This window comes from Pteropus alecto, unplaced genomic scaffold, assembly GCF_000325575.1.
Source record: "Pteropus alecto unplaced genomic scaffold, ASM32557v1 scaffold134, whole genome shotgun sequence".
NCBI lineage: Eukaryota > Metazoa > Chordata > Mammalia > Chiroptera > Pteropodidae > Pteropus > Pteropus alecto.
In genome coordinates this window covers 4,238,856-4,258,943 of record NW_006436283.1, presented here as the reverse complement: position 1 = coordinate 4,258,943, position 20,088 = coordinate 4,238,856, and the positions used below count along the sequence as shown (strand labels likewise).

Here is a 20,088-nt window from a genome sequence, read left to right as displayed (position 1 = left end):
CGGAACCCCAACTCCCTGCTGCTCTCAGCCTCCAGTTGGGCTCAAAAATGAAGAGTTTCCACCCTCTGTCCCACCTCTGGAGATGGGGCCAGGAGAAGACCCCAGAGGCCTTAGAAAATTTCTTTGCCCCACCTGGCACCCCGACCTCGTCCGTCTCCTCTCTCTGCCCCCTCCCCCAGCTCTGCGCCCCATCTACTGCCCGCCCCGGCCCCAGCCCCTGGGAGGCTTTGCCTGCAGAGGCCTCTAGGGGGTTAATTTGCTGTCACCTAATTAGCATTTGTTGTACCTGGGAACTTTCTCTGGATAGAGACCTGGGGAGGAAAGGCGGTGGGGGGGGGGGTTGCGGGGAGGGAGGGAGAAGCACTGGAGCCTGGAGCCGAGGGGCTGGGGACGGGCCCTGTCCTGTTGCTCCCCGGCCAGGGCAGCGCCCCTCCAGGCCGCTGCTCTCACAGTGGGGGGCTCTTTAGCCGGTCCCTGGAGAAGGGAAGATGAGGGTCAATGAAACACTGTGTGTGGGGGGGCTGGGGAGGGGAGGCAGCAGTTCTTGTCCTGAGCCCCAGTTCTCAGCCTCCTGGGCTGTCTTCTGAGGGCAGCCCGGGCTAGGGACCGTGTGGCCTAGTGGGGCCAGCCTTGGGAGACTTGGCCCAGCCCCTGCCTGGGCGGTAGGATTCAATCGGCCTGTGTTGGGGGGCAGTCTGGGCCCTGACTCGGGTGCTGTCCGGAGGTGGGGCGGGGCCTGGCCTCTTACAAGAAGGCGCCCACACTGGCCCAGTCCTGCAGGTCGGCAGCCAGGGCAGCATCCCCGGCCTCGAAGAGGGGCTCCGGAGGCAGGCAGCCACTGCCACTCTCGTCCCAGGGGTGCTGCAGGAAGGATGTGGCCAGGAAGGTCTCGTCGAAGTCCAGGCTGTCGGCAGCCTGCTCCACTGAAGGCCCCCAGGTGGCGGGGCAGTCGATGTGGCGGCCGTGGACGGTGAGGTCCACGTCCCCGTGCGAGGCGGGGCTCAGCGGTGGGCTCAGCTCCAGGGCCTCCAGCGTGCCCAGCTCCTCACCCAGAGTGCTGGTGTCGAAGACGGCCTCCCAGTCAAAGTTGCCTTTGAGGGGCTCCAGCTCACCCTGCTCCTCCTGGGTCAGCAGCAGGGTGCTGGGGGGCCGCGGGACCTTGGCCACCCGCTTGGGCAGTGGCTGTTTGCGCTTATGGCCAAGCCTGCCCTCGCCCACACCCCAGCCCGCCTCCCCGGTGGCCTCCTCGAACTCCCGTAGCAGCTGCTGGGCCTCGGTGTTCACGGTCAGCGGCCCGGCCCACGGGGCAGCGCTGGGCTCCTGAGCGGCCTGGCGGGCGAAGGCCGGGTGGATGTGGACCTGGGGCAGCCGCCGCTTCTTAAAGGCCCCACTAAGCAGGCGCTCGGCGTACTGAGGGTCGATGCGCCAGAAGCCCCCCTTGCCTGGCTCGTCCTTCTCTCGAGGCACTTTGATGAAGCACTTGTTCAGGGACAGGTTGTGGCGGATGGAATTCTGGGCACAGGGAGAGAGGAGAGACGGAGGACGGCTGGGTGAGTGGGAAGGAAGGGTTGGTGACGTGTGGCTGCTAACGCTCCTACGTGTCCTCCTGCCATCTCCTCTCTGATGAGGGAGGAGGGACGGAGGCACTGCTCTAACGGGGAGGCTCTGGGACACCAGCCACAGGGCACCCGGAGCCAGGAGTGCTGTCGGGGGCTTTTGTTCCCTGTTGCCAGGATATCTGCCTGCTCAGTCATCCGAGCCCTGAGCCGCGGGTCGGCTCTCAGTGCCACCTCGTCCTGCCCTCCCTCCCTTACCCCACTGCTTGTGGCCTCTGGCCAAAGGCCTCAGCTCCCCCAGGGCCTGGATGGCCATCTCCCTCCTTCTGGTCCTGGCTGGCCCTCTCCGTGTGTGAAGTGCGTGGTTCGGGGTGAGGGACACTGGGCGACCGAGGGTGTGTGTGTGTGGTGTGTGCGCTCACGCGCGAGTGTGTGTAGGGATGAAGTGTGGCGGGATCTCATGACTTTCCTTGTTTGTTGAGCCAGCTGCTGGCCTGGGCCCTAACTGCCCGTGGCCCCCTCCTCCCACCCCAAGCTGTGAGGCCCCAGTTGATTATTACCCAGCGAAGGGCAGAGTGCTCATTTCCTGGGCCCATTTTCCAAAGCTCAGGCTTGGAAGGCTTGGGGTTGGGTGGGGGTCTCTGCTTTCTCAGCGAGGCTACAGACGGCACTGCCCCGGAGTCAGGGCCCAAGCAAGTGTGGAATAGCTTGGGACTGTAATCCTGCCGCCTGCTGTCTACAGATGCCCCAGGGAAGAATCTGGGCACCCTCAGAGCCTCTGTCCCCAACTCGCCCCCATCATGATGGATGAAGATACTCAGGGCAGGGCAATGTCTGCCCCATCTCAAATCACCATCTAGCCTAGCTCATTCCTAGGTACATAGTCTTGTCCAAACGTGGGCAGCAGGGCGGATGGGTACCCCCTGACAAGGCTGGGATGTTTACACGGTGGCCTGGCCCCTTGGCTGCTCTGTGCCAGGTTCCGGAGACTTGGAACATGAAGCCAGTGCTGGAGGCAGAGCCCCAGTGGAAAGCACCTGGCTCAGGTAATTGTTCCTCTAGGGAGGTTGCCTGAGAGGAGGGGGAGGAGTGGAGGCAGGAAAATGGGGAGGGGTTTGGGTGGGGGGTTGGGACAGCAGCTTTAGGAAGGCCCCACAACCTCTCCACTGGGACACAGCTGGCCTTCACACCCCACGGCACTCCCCTCCTCCCCAGCCAAATGCGTGTAGACAGGACGGAGAGCTTGGCAGGGGGGCCAGGCTCCAGCTTCTACTTCTGAGTCAGGTCCTGACAAACTGTCCTTGGGCAAGGCAGTGTCTAGGAATTCTAGGACTTGGGATAAAAATGTGTTCCTCAGTCTCCGCCCCGCCCCCCAAGGGGATTGTGTCTGGCCCTGGTCTTTGGGCTGGGCCTCCTGGATGAGTGACAAGTGCTTGCCCTTTGAACCTCGGCTTTCATACCTCTAAAGCCCTTGAACATCCTCCCTCCTTCTTCTCTGAAGCCAAATGAGGGGCAGTTTCCAGCCCTGGGCTCCTTGGAGGTCCTTCCTCCATGGCCTTCCTCCCTTGGGGCCCTGGCTGCACTGCCCACACTTGGCCTGCGGAGCTGGGACCTGAGTCCTGTACGCTGCTCAGGAGTGGAGAGGGGGAAGGGAGTGGGGAGGGAGCGGCCGCAACCCGCGCCTCCCCTACCTGCCAGGTGGGATCTGCATGGCGGAAGTAGCAGAAGTTGTCCGTGATCCATTTGTAGATGGCGGACAGAGTGATCTTGGTGGCCTTGCTAGCCTGCATGGCCATGCAGATGAGCGTAGCGTAGGAATAGGGTGGCTTCACGTGCGGATTGGTGGCATAGTCCACGTCGTCGGGGGGCGGGGCCTGCAGACCCGGGGGCGAGCTCCGCGACGTGCACGACGACGTGGGCTTGCCTGGAGTGTGCGGCTGCCCCAGGCAGGCGGGATCGGCCGCCAGGGGGGACCCTGGTGCGGCCGAGCCTGGCACCTGGTGGTAGCCGTGGGAGTCAGTGCCCCCCGGGGGCAAGGCGGGGGCCTTGGCGTTGAGAATGGAGAATTCCTGCAGCCACTGCAGGCTGGTCAGGCTGTCATCCAGGGCGTCGGGCTCCTCCAAGCCTCCCTCGGGCCGGGCCTCCTCCGCTCCGGAGAGGCGTAGCCAGCTCTCCGCCATGTCTGCGGGGACTCTCGGAGGGGGTGGTCAACATCCACGGGCTGAGCCGAGGGTGGCCCGCCACGCTCTCCGGCCCGCTGACTCCCGCGGCTCCAGTTACACAGCCTTCCGGACGCGCGCTTCCATCCCGCAACCCGGGGGTCGCCGCCTCCGAATACGAATGTGGGGCCTGCGGGGACACAGCGGGAGCTGAACACTCCTCCCTCACGCCCGAGGGGAGGTGTGTGCGAGCGGGGAGGCTCTTCTAAAATCGTCCTGGCAGCTGGAGGATCTCGGAGTGCCGAGGTCTGGGAAACAGAAGCCGTGCCCTGGGGTCAGACCCCAGAGGGGCGGGCGGCCTCCCTCTTCTTTTCCTCTTCGAGGTTGGAGATATTTTATTAGCCAAACGAGGGACGAGGCATCCGAGGCCATCCCCTTCTCCCCAAGAGCGGGAAATCAGACACCCACACCCTGCGACACAGAGAAACGGGGGCGACGGAGCCCGGGAGGGCAGTACGACGGGGCGGGAGACGGGGTTGGTCCTCTGATCTTTGAAAAGGGATATTAGGATAAAAGATGTCGGGGAAGGAAGGGAGCAGGACAAAGTTATGGGGGGCGAGAAGCGAGTTGCCCCCAGACTCCTCAGATGTCAGTCCTCGGGCCCACCGCTACCGTCGAGGACGGATGGGAGAGCGGGGTGGTACCGACGCCTCTCCCTTTCCGCGGCCCGCGGCCCTGCCCGTCCCTTACCTGGCTCAGAGCGCAGCCCAGGCCAAAGGAAGGTTCTGGAAGAAGTTCCTCCCAGCCCTGCCGCTCTCTGCCCCCAGTCCAGGGGCCCCGCCAGCGCCCCTCGTTGCCCCCCCGCCCGACGGCGCCTCTCTGAGCGCCCGCGGCCGCGGGACCGGCATTAAGTAGCCGCTCGAAAGGCTTCTCCTGCTGCCATGGCGACGCTCCGCCCCCATAAACAGCTTTCGCTGCTGCTATTGGCCGGCACGTCTCCATGGATACCGCGGGCTCCTTCCACTCTCTCTGGCGGTAACTCTCTTCGAACTCCCTCCTTCTGCCGTGCTCTCCCGCGCCACCCAACCCCCTACCCGCCGCGCGGCTGGGCTCCGCGCATTCCCGCCCCGCGGCCGCGCGCGGGGCTCGGGGCGAGCCGAGGCCGGGGCCCTCGGGCCGGCCGTTCGCTCCGGGAACCGCACTCTCGCCCCGCCCCCTACCTGCCCCTGCTGCTCCTCGGCGTCGTCGGCTCCGGGGACACCGCCCGGGGCGCGGGGGCCAAGGCCGGGAGCGGGCTCAGACTCGGGAACCGTGTGCCGGGGGTTTCCTGTCCTCTCCTCTGGGCTGCGAGTGGCACCTCCTCACGTTTCTGCTGCCTGTCCCTCTCTCCCGACCCAGAGTGTCGGCTCCGGGGCCCGCGGGCAGGTCCGACTCTCCGATGCCACCTGTCGCTCAGGTCCGCGGAACCGGCCGCACCGCAACGATCTCAGACACACCAAGGCGGGTAGGGTAATCCAGTTTCCGGGTAAGCGTCTTCTCCCCCACCCCTGACATTCCAGAGGCTTCTGAGGAAGAGCTCTCTCTCCTCTCTAGAGAGCTGAGGAAGCAGAACCCATGGCTACAACTCGGAAAAGCCATGGACTTGCCCAATTCTCCTAGCGGGGCCATTTGCCCGATTAATTCCACCAACCTTTAAGTGATGGACCAAGGGTCGCCGAGACTGTGGTCCTTCCCCCTCCCTTCCCCTGGCCTCCCTCCTGTCACCAGCTTTTCTGCTCTTCAATTATTGAGGAGCTGCAGTGTTGGATGTTCTCGGGTTTAAGGACGAGGGTGGGGGGCGCCTCGTTTAGGCCTCTGTCTGCCCAGGAGCGGGAGGGCTGGCACCACCCCCCACGCCCAGGGGATGGCACATCAACTCCCGCCTAGGCCATGTCCATCCCTACCCCTTGCCCTGTCCCACTCCCCCACTCCCAGATCGTCTTGAGTAAAAGTAGTGAGTGCTGGACAAAGTCTGACAGAAACTTTCACAAATAGGCCAACTGCGCAGTTAACAGCTCCCCTTCCCTGGTAAACAGTTTTATTCATTTTTAAGAATCATGCAGCAATCCATAAATATTGCATCCTTGATGTCCCCATTGTCATGTGCCCATGAGTGTAACTCCAGGGAGTGACAGGGGTACACAGATGGCACAGCAGTACACACACACACTTGCACACACCAGGTGTGCAGATCCTAAAGCAAAGTGAGCAACAAGCGTGCCAACATCAAGGGAACAGGACACTAACTCTCCCCAGGTGAGATGGCGTAAAGTGTGTGGGCTTGTGCCCAGGAGATGCCCCAGCATGGGCATGAACTCCAGTAGGATGGAATTGGGTAGGGGAAGGGGAAAAGGCTCTGTGAGGAGGCCAGGATCGCCACACTGCCCAAGGCCATACGAGAGCTCGGACCTGAGTGTGGCGGGAAGGAGTCTCAGGCCTCCAGTCTGTGCCCTCGTGTGAGAAGCCAGGTCCTGTCCCATTCTCTCTGGGTCAACTGCTTATAACACAACTGTCTCCATGATGGATGCGGCAGTAGGGCTGGCAGCTGCCCTGTTCCCTGATCCAGCTGACTGAGGACCAGCCCCTTTGGATGGGATATTTCTGCTTCCGAAGATCTAAATGAGAGCAAGGGGGTGCGGGGAGAGGACAGGAAGTGTCTGAGAAACAAGGAGAGAAGGACCATTCTAATGCGGATGTGTCTTGGTTATGGAACCAAGGCCTAGAAAAATCTTCCTGAGCCTCTGCCTGGAAGAGGACACAGACCCTCCAGAAGGGGTGAAGATAATGGCTTCCCCTTAGGGTTCCTGGCCACTGTGGCTACTGTTTACCCGCATCTCCTTCATCTCAGGTAACACCACACTGTGAATACTACCTGCTGGGAGAGGAGGTGGGTCCATGTGCCACCACCCTAGGGCTAAGGGAGGTGCCTATTCCCTGGTGTTTCTGGGGTTCGAACTTCAAGGACATCAGGAAGTAGAGTTATTGCTCAGATCTTAAATATGGAAGGGGCTGGGAGTTTGTCGGGAGAAAGGAAGGACACGGAATGGGGCCTGACCCAACAGTTTTGCAGGATTTCAGAGAGGGTGGATGTGGGAACTCAAGACAGAAGTTTAGATTCCAGCTCGGTTCACGTCACATCTGTCTGAACAACAGCCGCCCCCATCTCGCACAACAGGGCAGGACGTGAGCCCCAACCGCTAGGCAGTATGAGGGTCCTGGCGGTGCACAGAGGCCACAAAGAATGTGCAAAGGACCCCCTGGGCACTGGGCTCTCTTCGAGGTCTTGGAAGTGGCCCCGAGAAGCTCTTCTAGGGTGACAATTCCGAATACTAAGACAGGCCATCAGGATGGGCCTAGCCCGAGGCCCCGCTACAGCTCAGCCTCACAAACTGTTGTATCCAGCTCTGCCGCCCAATCCTATGCTCCACTAAGCCACCACCTTTTCCAAAAGCTAGTAGACATAGCATCTGTGCAAGAGCTGTGCGGAATCCATCCATCACACTAGTGTCGAGAGGGGACTAACCCGCGGCTTACAGTTGAGACTTGTTTTAGCCTTCTGTTTCTATGCTCTGCTCTGGGCTGGGATGGGGCGGGGTGGGGCACACGATTTGAACATGTCTAAATCTCCAACGAGCCTACGGAAGGCAACACCTCCCCTTCCCCTATCAGGCTCAGGAGAATTGGAAGGCAGGGGAGGAAAACGTGGGGTGGGGAGGCTCCCAGAGGTGAAGGTCCTGGCCACAGCCATCAGGCTCCCCATCCCCTGCTGGCCCCAGCTCAACACGCCTCACCACCCGCTTTGGGGCTCCTGGGCACCAAACTGGTCCACCCGTCTCTCAGACTATTTCTTCAACTATTAACAAAAAGGAGTGGAGGCAAAGAATACCGCCTGTCAGGGCCTTAGTGATGAAACGTGATGATATACGACAGCTCCCGACACAGTGCCTGGCACAGAGGTGGTCGAAAAACGTGTCTTTTGAAATATCACCTTAGGATGGAGTCCCAGGCCTTCGCGAATGCACCTGATCCTAAGAAACCCTCCTCGGGGTTTCATTGAATGGGGGAGTCTCAGAGTCAAGGCCGCCTTCTTAAGCAGACAGACACACGAGGCACAGGAGACGAGCTCGGCCGCCAGAAGCAAGAACTTTCGGTTGCCACCATGTCCCCTGTCCTTGGGAAAGGCACTCCTCTAGCTTTGTGAGGGAGCCTCTACTTACGGCGCAATGTGGCTTTCCCTTCTCACCGGAGTCGCCCCCAACCCCACCCCAAATTGGAGGTTTCAAACTGGTTACAGTGTCCCAGAAACCAGAAAATGCCAGGTGGGTGTCTGTGATGAAGCTGCTCAGACTCTGGGTCTTCTTGGTCTAACTCCTCAGCAGAGAAAAGATGCACCATCAGCCTGCAGACCTTGGCTCCACCTGAAGATCAAGATGTGGTGGGAACATTCCAGAGTCTCTGCAAAGGGTCTCACGAGACGCAGTTCACGGAGTGGCTTTAGCCCGTGAGGAGAAAGGAGACGTCTGGTCCCTTCGGAGAGGGAAGAGATCGTGGTCATGGAAGGAGACGAGGCTGGGAGAAGGAGCAGGCTGATCTCAAAGTCTGGCTTTCGCACGGGTATAAAAGTCTCCCTGTGTCTCGCTGAGCATGTCCAGGGGGCCAGCGGTCCCGCGAGGTCAGGGTGGAACAGGAGGGCAGCCCTGGTATGGGGCCGGGGCCCTCAGACGGCCAAAGGACCCCACACACAGGGCCTGTGCTCTGTGTCCTCCAGGCTGCTGGACAAGCGCCGGTGCTGTGCATTCCGACGGCTGGCAACGTTGTCATCAGCTTGCCAGGTGCCTGCGGGACAGAAAGGGAGGTTACGGGTGCCGGACCTCTGGCCAGGTCCAGATGGTGTCTCCAGCAGGGCAGCCCCAGAGCTCGGCACCTGGCGGGATGCGTGCTACCTGAAACTCCTGTGCGTGTGCAGGCCACATCGCGTGGGAGTAGTGGGTGCCGCTCCGGCCCCCCTGGGCTAGGCGGTCACGGCCACTGCGGCCCCCCGACGGACACGCAGGATGTTCCTTGTTTTGTGAACTTGCCCTAGGATCCACTTTTGTATTTTGTGTGTTAGGAATTGGCCTATGTGTCATGGTGGACACAGAAAAAAGACACTGGCTCTAGCTGAGGCTTCCTCGGGGCGGAGTGGGAAGACTGTTCCTTTGGGCCCCGTGTTAATGTTTGCTGTGGGAGCCAGGGTGGGGCAGGGAGCCACTGGCTGCCCAGCAGGCACCAGGGACAGAATGGCATTGCGGGGGACAGTGTGATGGCTCCTGTACCCCTTCCCCCGCGTCTGCTGCTCTACATCTCTGAGGTTTGCTATCAGCTGGTGCCATCTACCTCAGGAGACACGGGTCTGAGAGGCTTGGGGGTCCCACAGGTGTCACTCACAGAACTCCTCATCCCCTGCCCCCGGCCCCAAAGCTGCCCACGCTCTCGCACGTGGAGCACCAGCGTCCCATGCTGGCAAACCCTTCCTGGCCCTTCTCTCTCCTTCGTGCTGTGATTCAACCCATCACCACCCCGTCTGCTCGCTCCCTGATTACGTCCAAGTCTGGCGTCAACACCTGGGCTCCACTCCCAGTTCACACCTCACTGTGTCAGCCTGGAAAGGCCACTTTTCTTCCTACCTTCCAGGATCACTGTGAGGACTGAATTAGGCGGTGTGGGCGGGTGCCGGGTGGGGTACAACCAGCAGAACGTGCTCAATGACCAGTGCCCCCAGGCTCTGTTCAGGCCGTCCTCACCTCTCCCCTCAACTCACCTCGATCATCCTCCCAGCCCACAGCCCTGGCTCCATCCAGTGCAGCCAGAGCATCTTGTGAGAGGAGAGGCAGATGCCTCAGCAGCCATGTGCTCAGGGCAAAGATGCGGCTCCAGGGTTGGGGGAGGAAGGCCCTTCCTTCTCTGCCCCATGGGCCTCCTGACCGCACCGCCCCCCCAGGCCCCCGCTGGATGAAGGCTCTGCCAGCAGCCTGCACTGCCGCCCCACTTCTGTCTATGTGGAAACTGCCGAATCCTTGGACTCCTCCCTGAGGCCTTCAGCTCCTCCTGGGCGGGGCTGACCCACTCCAGAGGGCGGGCCTGAGGCTCGGGGGTGTTCGTGTTTGAGACAGGACGCTGGTGAATGTGAGGTTAGGCCAGTCCAAGACATGAAACTCTCTAAGGCAGAAACAGTAGGATTAGGCGGATATAAACTGCTTATTTCCCAGAAAAGTCCTGGTGTGATAATCCATCCTGAGGCTCTAATAAGTCTGAGCAGATGGACCCCGGGGGAAGAGAAGTGAGGGGAACGGGGAATTCTTAGGTGTCTCTCACGCCCAGGCAGAATCTGGGGGGTCTCTAGTCCTGGGGTCCTGGAGTCTGGAACGTGGGTCGGCCGTGCTCTTCACCTCTAAGTGTGACAGGATGAAGAGAGGGCAAGGCTGCCCTTTAAGTTAGGAACCCCAGATAAAATGAGTTGCTCGTTTGTTTATATAATTTGGTAGATCTCATACCTATTCCTCAATGTTTATGGGGCAGGACTCCGGAACTGCGGCTGTTCGGTAGGAAAGACCAAAAGCAAATGGTGAACAGGAGAGAAGACACACATGCATGCACAAAACAGAGCCACCGCCGCCACCACCAGCTCTCCGGGAGACCGCGGGCCGACGGGCGGCCTGCTCCGAGTTCACGGGAGTCCTTGCTGCAGACGCCACCATTCCAGAATCCTTGGCCAGGGCCGACCACGGGTTCCCGCTGGAACAGCCTCGCGACTCAGGTCTGAAGCCTGTGCTCCCTGGCCTCTCGTTCCATTCTGTGGTGTCCCCTCCCCTACGACGACACTGAACCCTGCCGCTGCTCCCCGCCGCCTTGCCCGGTCCAGCGAGGGAGCTTGGCGCAGGAGGTAAACCCAGGACGCTGGGGAAGACTTCCTGAGTGAGCGCTACCATGTTTTCCAGCCCTTCAGCCAGAAGACGGAGGCTGGAGGCTGAAAACCCTTTGCCGGAGACAGACAGAGGCGCTTTCCATTCGATTCCCGTTTGGGAGAATCCGAAATGAGAGATTACGAGCCCTGAAGACGGAGATTTTGAAAGCACGGTGGGGGCGATTGCGTACACCCCTTTCCTGCCCCCACTGAGCCACTGAGGAAACTCAAGGGCTAAAGTTGTTCAGTTGCCTTGAAGAGTTTCTCTCCAGAGGAAAGAGAAAGTTAATGTGGATTTTTCCTTAGTGTCTACAGAGCGTAAACTTTCCCAGTAGCGTCTTAGTCTTGGGTCATTCACTCCTTTTGAGAGGAATGAATTGAATTTCAGGTCTCTATAAGTATTTTCAGATTTCATCGGATATACCTCACTCCTGCACGACGCAGTCATTTAAAGATATATTTGCGTTTCCAATAACAAACCCAAATTATCTTTGCTTTTTTCCATCACATACACCCCCCTCAGAGCCTTTTCACAGAATTATCACCCGCCCCGAACCACTAGTCCGTGACCTGTGTCGGAGTCCGTCACACTCCTGGGAGCCACATCTACTTCGCATGGTCTCAGAATTCTAGTGCTGACCACCGTACCTGCCAACGTAGATTTCCTCTGTTTGAGTACTTTCCAGAACAATTTCAGAACACCCCGCGACCCCCGGCCGCCTTGGTCCTGAGGCCCAAGAAGCTTCCGAGGGGAAGAGGGGCCGGAACGACACAGGCAGCCTCGCAGTGTCGCTCCGATGAGCGTGGTGAGCATGGGGACCCGTGCGGTCCCTGCCACCAGCTGGCTCTCCTGACTGAGCGCGCACGAGCACGCGGAGGGCGGTGTGCGGACAGGGAGAGCAGGGGTGCTCCCGCGCCCCGCTTCCCATCGGCCCTCGGTGAAGGGGTGATGCTGCGGGAACATGAGCCAAGCCAGCCTGCGGGTATCTCAGTCACAGTCCGGACGGCCGACCTTACAGGTGGGGGAGGAGAGGCCCGTTCATGCCACGGGCCCTACCAAAGTGGAGACACCTGTCAGTCACTAACCCAGCAGCTGCGTCCCGAGAGTCCCCGGCACTTTGCCGCCGGTCCGATGCTACGGGCGGAGGCAGAGGAAGATTCTCCCCGAGAGCAGCTGTGCTTCCCCCCCTTCCCGTACGCCGGGGCCTTTGAGGCCTCCGGTGAGGGTGCTGCCACGGCTCAGCTCCAGCGCAAACACCCGAGTCCCTCTCCTGACAGCCGCCACACGCATTTGGTGTGAACCCAGTTTAATCTCAGGTCGGCCGGCTCCTGAGACCACCGCCGGGAGGCGCAGGGGTCCTCCCTCCCTTCCAGGTCTCGCTCCTCTCCCACAATCCCACGAGTGGAACACTGAACAGCGGGCTGGCCGGAGGGAGTGAGGAGGAGGAGGAAGCAGAAGGGAAAAGCTCAAATTTCCACCAGCACGGTCGGCTGAAACCATTACCAGCAGCTCCCTCTGCCCAAAAGTGGGGGGTGGGTGGGGCAACCCCTCGAGGGAGGCGGGAACCTAGATTCTCTCTCCAAGCCCAGTGAGCAGAGGCCGATGTAGCTGCCACAGACACAGGGCGGAGTGAGGGCGGAGATGTCATCTTCCCCGGCTAGTGAGCAAGGACGCCCAACCCCATCCTCACAGTAACCCTGGCACAGAAGCACCCCCATTTTTCTGGAACAGGAATTCATATATGTATATATTTTTTCTTGGAAAGTCTTCGTATATTGAACACAGGCCCTTGCCAGTTAGCAATGGAGACCTAAGCAAGAGCCTTGGGGGTGTGCGCAGGCCCCGCAAGCTTGGCGTCGGGCACGGCGTAGCCAGGGAGGACGGTCTTGGCACGAGTGAACATGAACTTCCACACGAAGTCTAGGTAACACAAATGAATTCAAAAAAACGGACAAACCAGACAGACAGATTTACACTTGGCAAAAAAGACGTGAGAAACAAATGGACAGACAGAAGCGAGGTATTGGGGGAGGGGGAGGCAGGAAGTGCAGTGAGCCCTGGGCCCCAGCAGCCCCAGGCCAGACCTGAACGGAACATGACCCGAGAGCCCTCTGAAAGGCTGGAGAAAGCATCTCCCGAGAAGTGCGGCCCCGCCACAGCCTGTGCGGGGCCCGGGCGTGGGAGGACCCGTGCCCCACACAGGGGGGTGGACAGGGACAGCCCTAGGAGGCCGCGCTGCCGCAGCGCCTCCGGGCACTTCGCTGAGCGAGTAAAGCACTGGACCCACGACTCGTGTGGCTGTTCTGAAGCTGAACGGCATCTCCGTTTCGGGGCACGTGTGAGAGATTAGAGACGCCACAGTGCGAGACCAGGAGGGGCAGGGGCGGGGCGGACCTAGCCCGCTCGGCTTCACGGAAGTGGCTCGTGAGCCCCTGAATGAGCACACGGGGTGCGAGGAGGTCGGTGCTCACGTGTGGTTAATGTGGCTCCTCTGCAAGGCATCGGCCGAGATTCGCGTTAGTGCCGTGAGAAGTGGGGGCACGCTGACAGCCCTGACTGATCAGATTAGAAGTTAGGGCTGCAGGGAGCACAGTCACCCTCAATCCCTGACTTCTCCTTTGGGATCCAGATCTAATACGTACAATGCAACTGGTAACCCAGAGCTCCCGGGGTCGCAGAGCCGTTCGCTCCCCTACGAATGTTGGCTTTCGAGTTCCTCCCTGATCCTGACTAAACACAGTCCTCTCAGGAGCTACGGATGCTCAGGCTATTTTCCGGCACCGCCCTAGAGAGGTCGTGTCTGCCTCGAACTCCCTGCTGATGAAAAGGACCAGGCGGCCTGCCATGGGATCTGCAAGGCCGTGTGGACGGGGGCCGGTTGGGCCAGGTCGGAGGGAGAGGAAGAACTGCTCCTTTCCTCCCGTTCTGAGTCACCTCAGAGCACCAGACTCAGGGACTGTCCTGAGGCCGCCTCACTTCCTTTCAGCAATGGGTTTCCAGCATCGTAGCACAGCCCATGGCCTGTCACAGGAGCTGCAGGGCAGGAAATGGGTGTCCCAGGGTGGGAGCAGGGGTGTGAGTAGGGGAGCGTCTCCCACCAAGTTCATGGTCAGCAGACTGCCACTCACCGGGTAAGCAGACCTCAGAGCACAGCTTATTGTCCAGTGCTTTCACGCTTGCGATGTCAAAGTCATTGTTATTGTCACACTCCATACCTAGAAATGCGCATGTCCTCTGGCCTGTAACGGAGTTAATGCAGTTAGACGGGGGCTGGCTGTATTGTTCTCTGCTTTGCTGTCCTTAAAATAAAAAAAATCTTAAGGATGGAGACACAAAAAAATCAAAGCATATGTTAAAGAAAAGACAGTAATTAAGTGGGTAAAGAGTGGACAGTAAAGGAATCGAATCGTGTGGGCGTGTTTCTGTTCTCCAGCTGTCCTGCTGTTTCCCTAATCGGCCCCTCTCCAGCCGTTGTTCAGTGGAGAGTCAGACCCCTGGGGACGGCTGCGGGACAGGGGGCAGGCTCCACGGGGAGCGTGGCCCAGAGCGGAGCTCTGCCCGAGGCCGGGAAAAGCTGGGGACGCCACTGGTGAAGTTACTTTGCTCCTGCCTGTGTCTGTCGGGTGCTGGGGGCTGTGCTTGTGACCACACGGCTCTGCGAATGATGATACACAGAACAACAGTTAAAGGTCTCGGGTTCCATAATTTTGCATATCAAGTCAGAATCACCACGTTCTCAAAATTATGATTTATTCTCTTGTGAGACTTCATTTGTTATACTGAGTATGTTTTAAGGGACTGACCAGAAACCTACAGACATGTAAGAGGGAGAGGGGAAAGTTTTAGAAGTGATTTCTTTGCAAGCTCCTTTTTTTTTTTTTTTTTTAAATCTTTTCTTGGTGAAAGGGAGAGAAAGAAACCTAAGTCCATCGGGTGGGCCACCAAATGTCAGGTGGGACCCCCCTGGGGCCCTGCACTTGTCAGGAGCAAATGTTCTATGGTGAGGACAGTCGCAGAGGGAGCCTTGAGGACTGAAGACATTCACCTCGTCGATGAAGCACCGAACCCCGTCTCGGGCTGGCATGAGAGAGAGAGAGGCGGAGGCACAGCCCTGGCGGCCATCCGCTCCTTCAGGGCTACTTGGCCAGGCGAGAGTGGTCAAGTCCGCATGCGCACCCCTGAACTCCCCAAGCAACGGCCAGTGCTGAAGCAGAAGCAACTAGGATGACATCTGCGTCCAGGCCGGGGTCTGGGTCTGCTCGAGAGGCGCCTCAGAGCAGCAGAGCGGGGCGGGGACAGGCTGCTTCTTGGCGTGTGTGGTGTCTGTCCCCAGGTAGGACGTTCCCAGCCTCACCCCATCTTCCTACGCCCCTGCTCTGCGCTCCATCCCTTCTAGTTGGACTAGAAACAACATTCTTCCAACTGAAGATACCGCTGAGGCCCGACTTCGCTGCCACAGCCACAGAACACTTGTCTGCGCTGAGCTGAGCTGCGAACGTGTTTACCGCGCCTCCCCAGGATCCCTCTACTGAAACGTGCGCCGTGTTCTTCACGAAACCAGAACCAAACCAGCTGCCTAACAACAGTCCCGTGTCCCCCGGGGAGGAAGCTGCTTTGCTGCGGCGGCTGAACTTCGGGGATGCTGCGGCGGCTCTGGGGGGCCCGGCTGCAACGCTGCAGCAGGAAGGAAGGCGAAGGGAGCTACCCCGGAAGCTCCCGAACCCACTCAGGGCGAACGGAGGACTGCCTGCCTCTTCTGCGGCCACCTCGCCCTGACAGCCGTGGCTAAGCCCGGGAAGAGCGAGGACGGCCACCACGGCCCTCGGGCCCCTGCTCGCTTTCCTATGCCATCAGGAAGACCACCTTTCCCCGACGGCACACCACCGAGCAGTGCCACCGACCCACCCCAGAGCCCCCTGCTGTACCCTTGAAAGAACACCCCAGAAAGGAACGTAATAGGGAGCAAAAGACCAGGTCTTTTACCATCTTCTTGCGTGGGCAATCCGTCCTCTTCCTCTTCCCTACAGCAGAAGGAAAGCACTGTGAGCCCGTCGAGCACAGCAGACAGTGTAGAGGTCAGGGCCACCGCCCCCCCAGGAAGTCGAAAGTCCACACGTAACGTAAGTCGGCCCCCGGCACACGTGGAGTTAGTCCCAACCGTGGGTCGAAAGTACGGTTGAGCCTGGAGCAACGTGGATTGGAACTGGGCTGTTCTCGACGGTCAACCGTACACTTGTGGGCTGAGGACAGAGCCACTCTTCCCGAGAGCGTTTAAGGCCAGGGCCTAGGTCAAGTTTGGGGAGCCTGAGAGGCCGAGCCGAGGCGGTGGGGGCTTGGAGAGGCACGACCGACCTGTAGGGACCTGGTCGCAGGCACGTTACAGACGAACGCTAGAAATGTCAGCAAGAGCCTCGGTCATAGTTTAGTTCATTGTTTTCTAAGGTGGAAATACACGGTGTCCAGTGAGAAAGCAAAGGGCGAGATCGTAAAATTTTCCGAAGTCCCTTAGGATCCTCAGTGTGGCCTGGACATCTCACGGACCTCCCGCACCTTGGTCAGGGCAGGTCTCATATTGAGTTAGAGTCCTGTCTCCCTCTGGACGGGGCTCCCGATGGGTACTGAGGGCGAGGGGCGGGTGGAAACTAGGTCACCCGGGTCCTTATGGCCCCCAGTGCCAGGAAGCACCTACGACGGTCACCCCATGTAAACACTCACTAAGCGAATGAAGGACAAACAAATTCTCAAGGTCCGAAGTCCCTCTAGAACCCACTCCACGCGGGTCACACTGACCCCGGCGTCCTCTGTGAATCGGATCGCCCACGACCGGAGAGTGTGGCTCTCCCCCACCCCCGACACCACACCGCGTCCCCGACCCATCCCAGCGGGCCGCCTCGGGAGGCTTCTTCTGGAACAACCCATCCCGTCTGCCTCCCTAGCCAGCACTAACGGTCCTTCCGATGAAGAGGACACACGGCTGTCCCCCACTGGTGTTACCTCTGCATCCTGCTCTTCAGCGAGGCCGACAAAGTTGCTGTCGGGAGATGTCACTGGCATCACCTGAGAAAGAGCAACAAGGATCGAGGCCCAGACCATCGGCTGTTCCGACCCCCCAGCCTGGCGGCAAAGCCGAGCCACGTCCTCGGGACAGAAGCGGTGCCAAACGGTCAGGTCTGAAGGACCTCGCTTCCGTGGCTCTCTTGCCCAGTGTGGCGGGGCCTCTGCAGATGTCCCTGGCAGCCTTCCAGCGAGCGACCGGGGACGTCCCCGCGCCCTCCCTTACCTCTCCGTCCTCTGAGGGGCCCCTGCTGGCGGCCCGGGGATAAGGGAGAGCCTCTCCCTCCTCTTCAGTGCCGGGGGCCACGTAGGAGCCGGACATGGAGGACACTGTGTCGGTGCTGACTTGGGAGTGCTGGCTCTGGGAGGACACCATGGACATGACCGACTGGGCCAGACTGCTGCTGCCAGGGTCTTCGGAGACAGGGGGTGAGGGAAGGAGATGGAGGTCAGCCTTGGCCCCTGTGAGCGGAATGAGGAGCAGAGCCCTCTCCCTGGCCCATGAAGCCAGGGCCACGGCGGCCTCGCCTGGCCCTCACCTGGACGGGGTTTAGGTGGAAGGCTCTCCACAGTTCTGCTCCTTCACAGTTTAGAGCTCGGGGCTCAGCCTCGGGACCAGGGGTGTGCTTTCCCCGGCACCACCGTGGTAAAGGGAATCTTAGAAGGGCAGGGCTGCGAAAGGCGCCTGCTTCCCCCGGCTCCAGACCGCCCAATCCTCACAGGGACCTCACTGGGACCTCAGCAGTCACACCCCTTAGGGATTAACTTGCTGCCCCCAAGTCTGTTCCGGAGGAAACAGTGGGACCGCTGTGGGCTAGGCCGAGGGGAAGGACATGCCGTTGCTCCCTGCTCCCTCATGTACCTTCTGGGGAGGAAATTGTGGAAGAGAGAGGCGTCCCCGTGCAAGACGACTGGCCGATGGCTCCCGATGATGACAAGGTCAGATTCTCACTGTCTGGGGTCACGTCGCATTCCTGGGGAGACAGGAAGCACAAGTCAAAGGCTGGAAGGAGGGAGGGGAAAGGGCAGGGGGCATGGGGAAAGAGGAGGAGGAAAGGGGCACTGCGAGGGACTGAGGTCCCCGTAGTCGCACGCGGAGCTTCTGTGTCATCCCTTCTCACCAGCCCCGGCCTGGAACTGCTGCCTCCCAGGGGAGGCGCGAACTTCAGTCAGCACATCCTGCCCCAGGCACAGCATCTGCTGGGGCGGGACAAAGACTGCAGCTCAGGTGACACAGGTCACCCAGCAGCTGTGACACGGGAACACCCCAGGTCTCCCCGGGATTATAAACAGCTTTCCCTCCGAAGGAAAAAAAAACACAAAACAGAAAAGCAGCAGCAGCCTCACTGCCTGCTGGCTTCTCCGCTGGATGCTGGCTTAGTTCTAACGCAAACACCACCCTTTCCTGCAGCGGGCTCCTGACACGCACCCCCAGCAGTCACCCGGGGCAGGCGACCGCCCTCCACCCAGCAGATGCAGAGTCCTGTGGCTTCTGTCACCACAACCTGTCGTCTCTCCTCCCTCTTCGTTCCGGCATTCCCGCCCACCTTGGCTCCTGCCCACCTTGGCTCCCGCCCCGTCCATCCTCACACCTCAGGCAGGTGGGCCTCAGGAAGCGAAGCTCTCGGGTACCACTGGCCTGCTCGGAGCCCCCACGTCCCGCCCTGTGACTTCGCATGTACTGTCCCCTCACCTGGAAGGTTTCCCTCACCTTTCTCTTCACGTCCAGAGAATTTCAAGCTTCAGCTCAAATGCTACCCCTCCCTCACGCTTTTTCTGGTTTCCTCCCCGTGACACAATCTTTCATGCCTCTGCCACAGCACTGTATTGTCCTTGTTTTGGGTGCATGTGATTTCTGTAGTCAAATTCATTCATTCATTCATTCAACAAACACTTAACTGAGCAACAACTATGTGCCAGGTACGATGCTATTATCTGTGTACGTGTTGTCTCCCCAACTAGACCGTGAGCTCCTAAGGACAGAAACCACCCTGCCGTCTTTGTACGCGGCACAGTACCTGGCTCATGGGCTTGCCAGGAGTGGATGTAATGAAATCCGTGAGGGGTGCACAGGGAGGAACCCCACCTTCGTTTACTCCTCCTCACTGGCCTCCCCGCATGTCCCCCTCGGGGCTCTTCTACCTGCTGTCCCTTTGCCTAGAACCCCCCTTTCTCAGACGTCCGTATAGCTGGCTCTGTTCACGGACCACTTTTTGAAGCTATCAAGCCCGCCCCTGGCCTCGACGCTCTCCCTTATCTGTCGTGCTGGTCCACAGTGCCACCTGATGTGGATACCTTTTCACTCACTGTGTTTTGTGTCCCCCTCCACCCCACTATCAAGAATATAAGCAGCCGAGGGCAGGGGCCCCCGTCATCTGCTCATTGCTGCCGACCTTGGCATACAGGGTGGGGCCTGGTGTGTAACGCGGGCTCCACACGTGGTCGAATGAATGAATGAATGAATGGATCGAACAAATCCTTTGCTCCTTTGCCGCTGTCGCACACAGTGTCTGACAGCAGGTGGGCCTGATGAGGCAGGCAGGTGGGAGGCGAGGACCTGGAGTCCCACGCCCAGGGAAGGGAGGATGCTGCCAGTTGGTTACCTGTCCGAGCTGCTGGGCCGACGGCCCCTGAGACAGGTGAGTCTTGGATTCGCTGCAGGAGCCCTCGTCCTCCTCCTCCGGCAACACGGAAGAATTCTGGGAGATGGACCTGCCCGAGTCGGGGAGAAGCCGCTAAGCCGACCCCCGCTTAAAGGACGGAAGTCACCGAGCGGACATCCCAGGAAGGAGACCGTGAGGGGGAGCGAAGGGAACCCTCAGATCTTAAGAAGGAGCAAGGAGGGGAAGAGCACGAGGAAGGGACCGAGACCTCTCCTGGGTGTCAGAAATCTGAGTTCTCTTTAGCTCCTTCGATAATTTGTGTCTGGAATGGGCAAAACCACCGACACTATTAGGGTCTCGATATTTACATCTGTGAGATCCCTCCTTTATTCTGCCATGGAAAGCTTATCAGGACTGGCACCTAATTGGATTTAGATGCTTAAGAGGTACAGATCACAAGGTCCCTTCAGACTTCAGGCTAAGAGACGCCCCCTAGGGGCCTGAATGACCCTAACGCTGTCCTGTGCTCTATACCACACCCCTCCTCCCCAAAACAGACCACATAGTGGACCTGCCTATCCTTACCCCGCTAGTACCCACGTGCCATCTTATTTTCCTCTCCTGAGGGATGGGATGACCGTCCCCTGAGGCGTTAGCTCAAGTCTTCAGTGAAACATGGAGCTCCAGGAACGGCCCAGAGGGTCCATGCTGCCTGCGGGATCCAGGACGGGGG

General features: G+C 59.7%; 2 protein-coding genes and 1 long non-coding RNA gene across 5 annotated transcripts in view; 1 reads left to right on the top strand and 2 right to left on the bottom strand.

The window, feature by feature from the left end:
* Positions 1–6: 6 nt before the first annotated feature.
* On the bottom strand, positions 7–5,074 carry FOXJ1 (forkhead box J1). Of its 2 annotated transcripts, none has more exons than XM_006912198.3 (3): positions 4,936–5,074; positions 3,248–3,905; positions 7–1,512 (listed from the first exon to the last, which is right to left on the bottom strand). In XM_006912198.3, the coding sequence occupies exons 2-3, from the start codon at positions 3,734–3,736 to the stop codon at positions 745–747; spliced, it is 1,257 nt and encodes a 418-aa protein (XP_006912260.1). In that variant the 5' UTR covers positions 3,737–3,905; positions 4,936–5,074; the 3' UTR covers positions 7–744. The 2 variants fall into 2 exon arrangements, with proteins under 2 accessions (XP_006912260.1, XP_015445133.1); XM_015589647.2 differs by lacking the exon at positions 4,936–5,074 and adding an exon at positions 4,466–4,568.
* A 29-nt stretch (positions 5,075–5,103) lies between these two features.
* LOC107195707 lies at positions 5,104–11,185 on the top strand. Its single transcript, XR_003046463.1, has 2 exons — positions 5,104–5,240; positions 10,313–11,185. It is a non-coding gene; the product is annotated as an uncharacterized LOC107195707 (long non-coding RNA).
* RNF157 (ring finger protein 157) overlaps positions 5,763–20,088 on the bottom strand; it is a 57,149-nt gene continuing 42,823 nt past the window's right edge. The window contains exons 13-19 of one of the 2 annotated variants that reach the window (XM_025047169.1): positions 19,356–19,464; positions 17,615–17,726; positions 16,979–17,166; positions 16,671–16,755; positions 15,682–15,708; positions 13,827–13,937; positions 5,763–8,590 (exon numbers count right to left, since the gene is read on the bottom strand). In XM_025047169.1, coding sequence (XP_024902937.1) covers positions 8,472–8,590; positions 13,827–13,937; positions 15,682–15,708; positions 16,671–16,755; positions 16,979–17,166; positions 17,615–17,726; positions 19,356–19,464 — 751 coding nt within the window. In that variant the 3' untranslated portion in view covers positions 5,763–8,471. Of the gene's footprint in view, positions 8,591–13,826; positions 13,938–15,681; positions 15,709–15,745; positions 16,756–16,978; positions 17,167–17,614; positions 17,727–19,355; positions 19,465–20,088 lie in introns of those variants that run through there. The other variant, XM_025047168.1, reaches the window with a different exon arrangement.

Coding starts and splice junctions, on each gene's coding strand:
- FOXJ1 (XM_006912198.3), bottom strand. CDS start 3,736: ATGGCGGAGAGCTGGCTACGCCTCTCCGGAGCGGAGGAGGCCCGGCCC. Junction 1,513..3,247: donor ATGCAGATCCCACCTGGCAG/GTAGGGGAGGCG, acceptor CCCTGTGCCCAG/AATTCCATCCGCCACAACCT.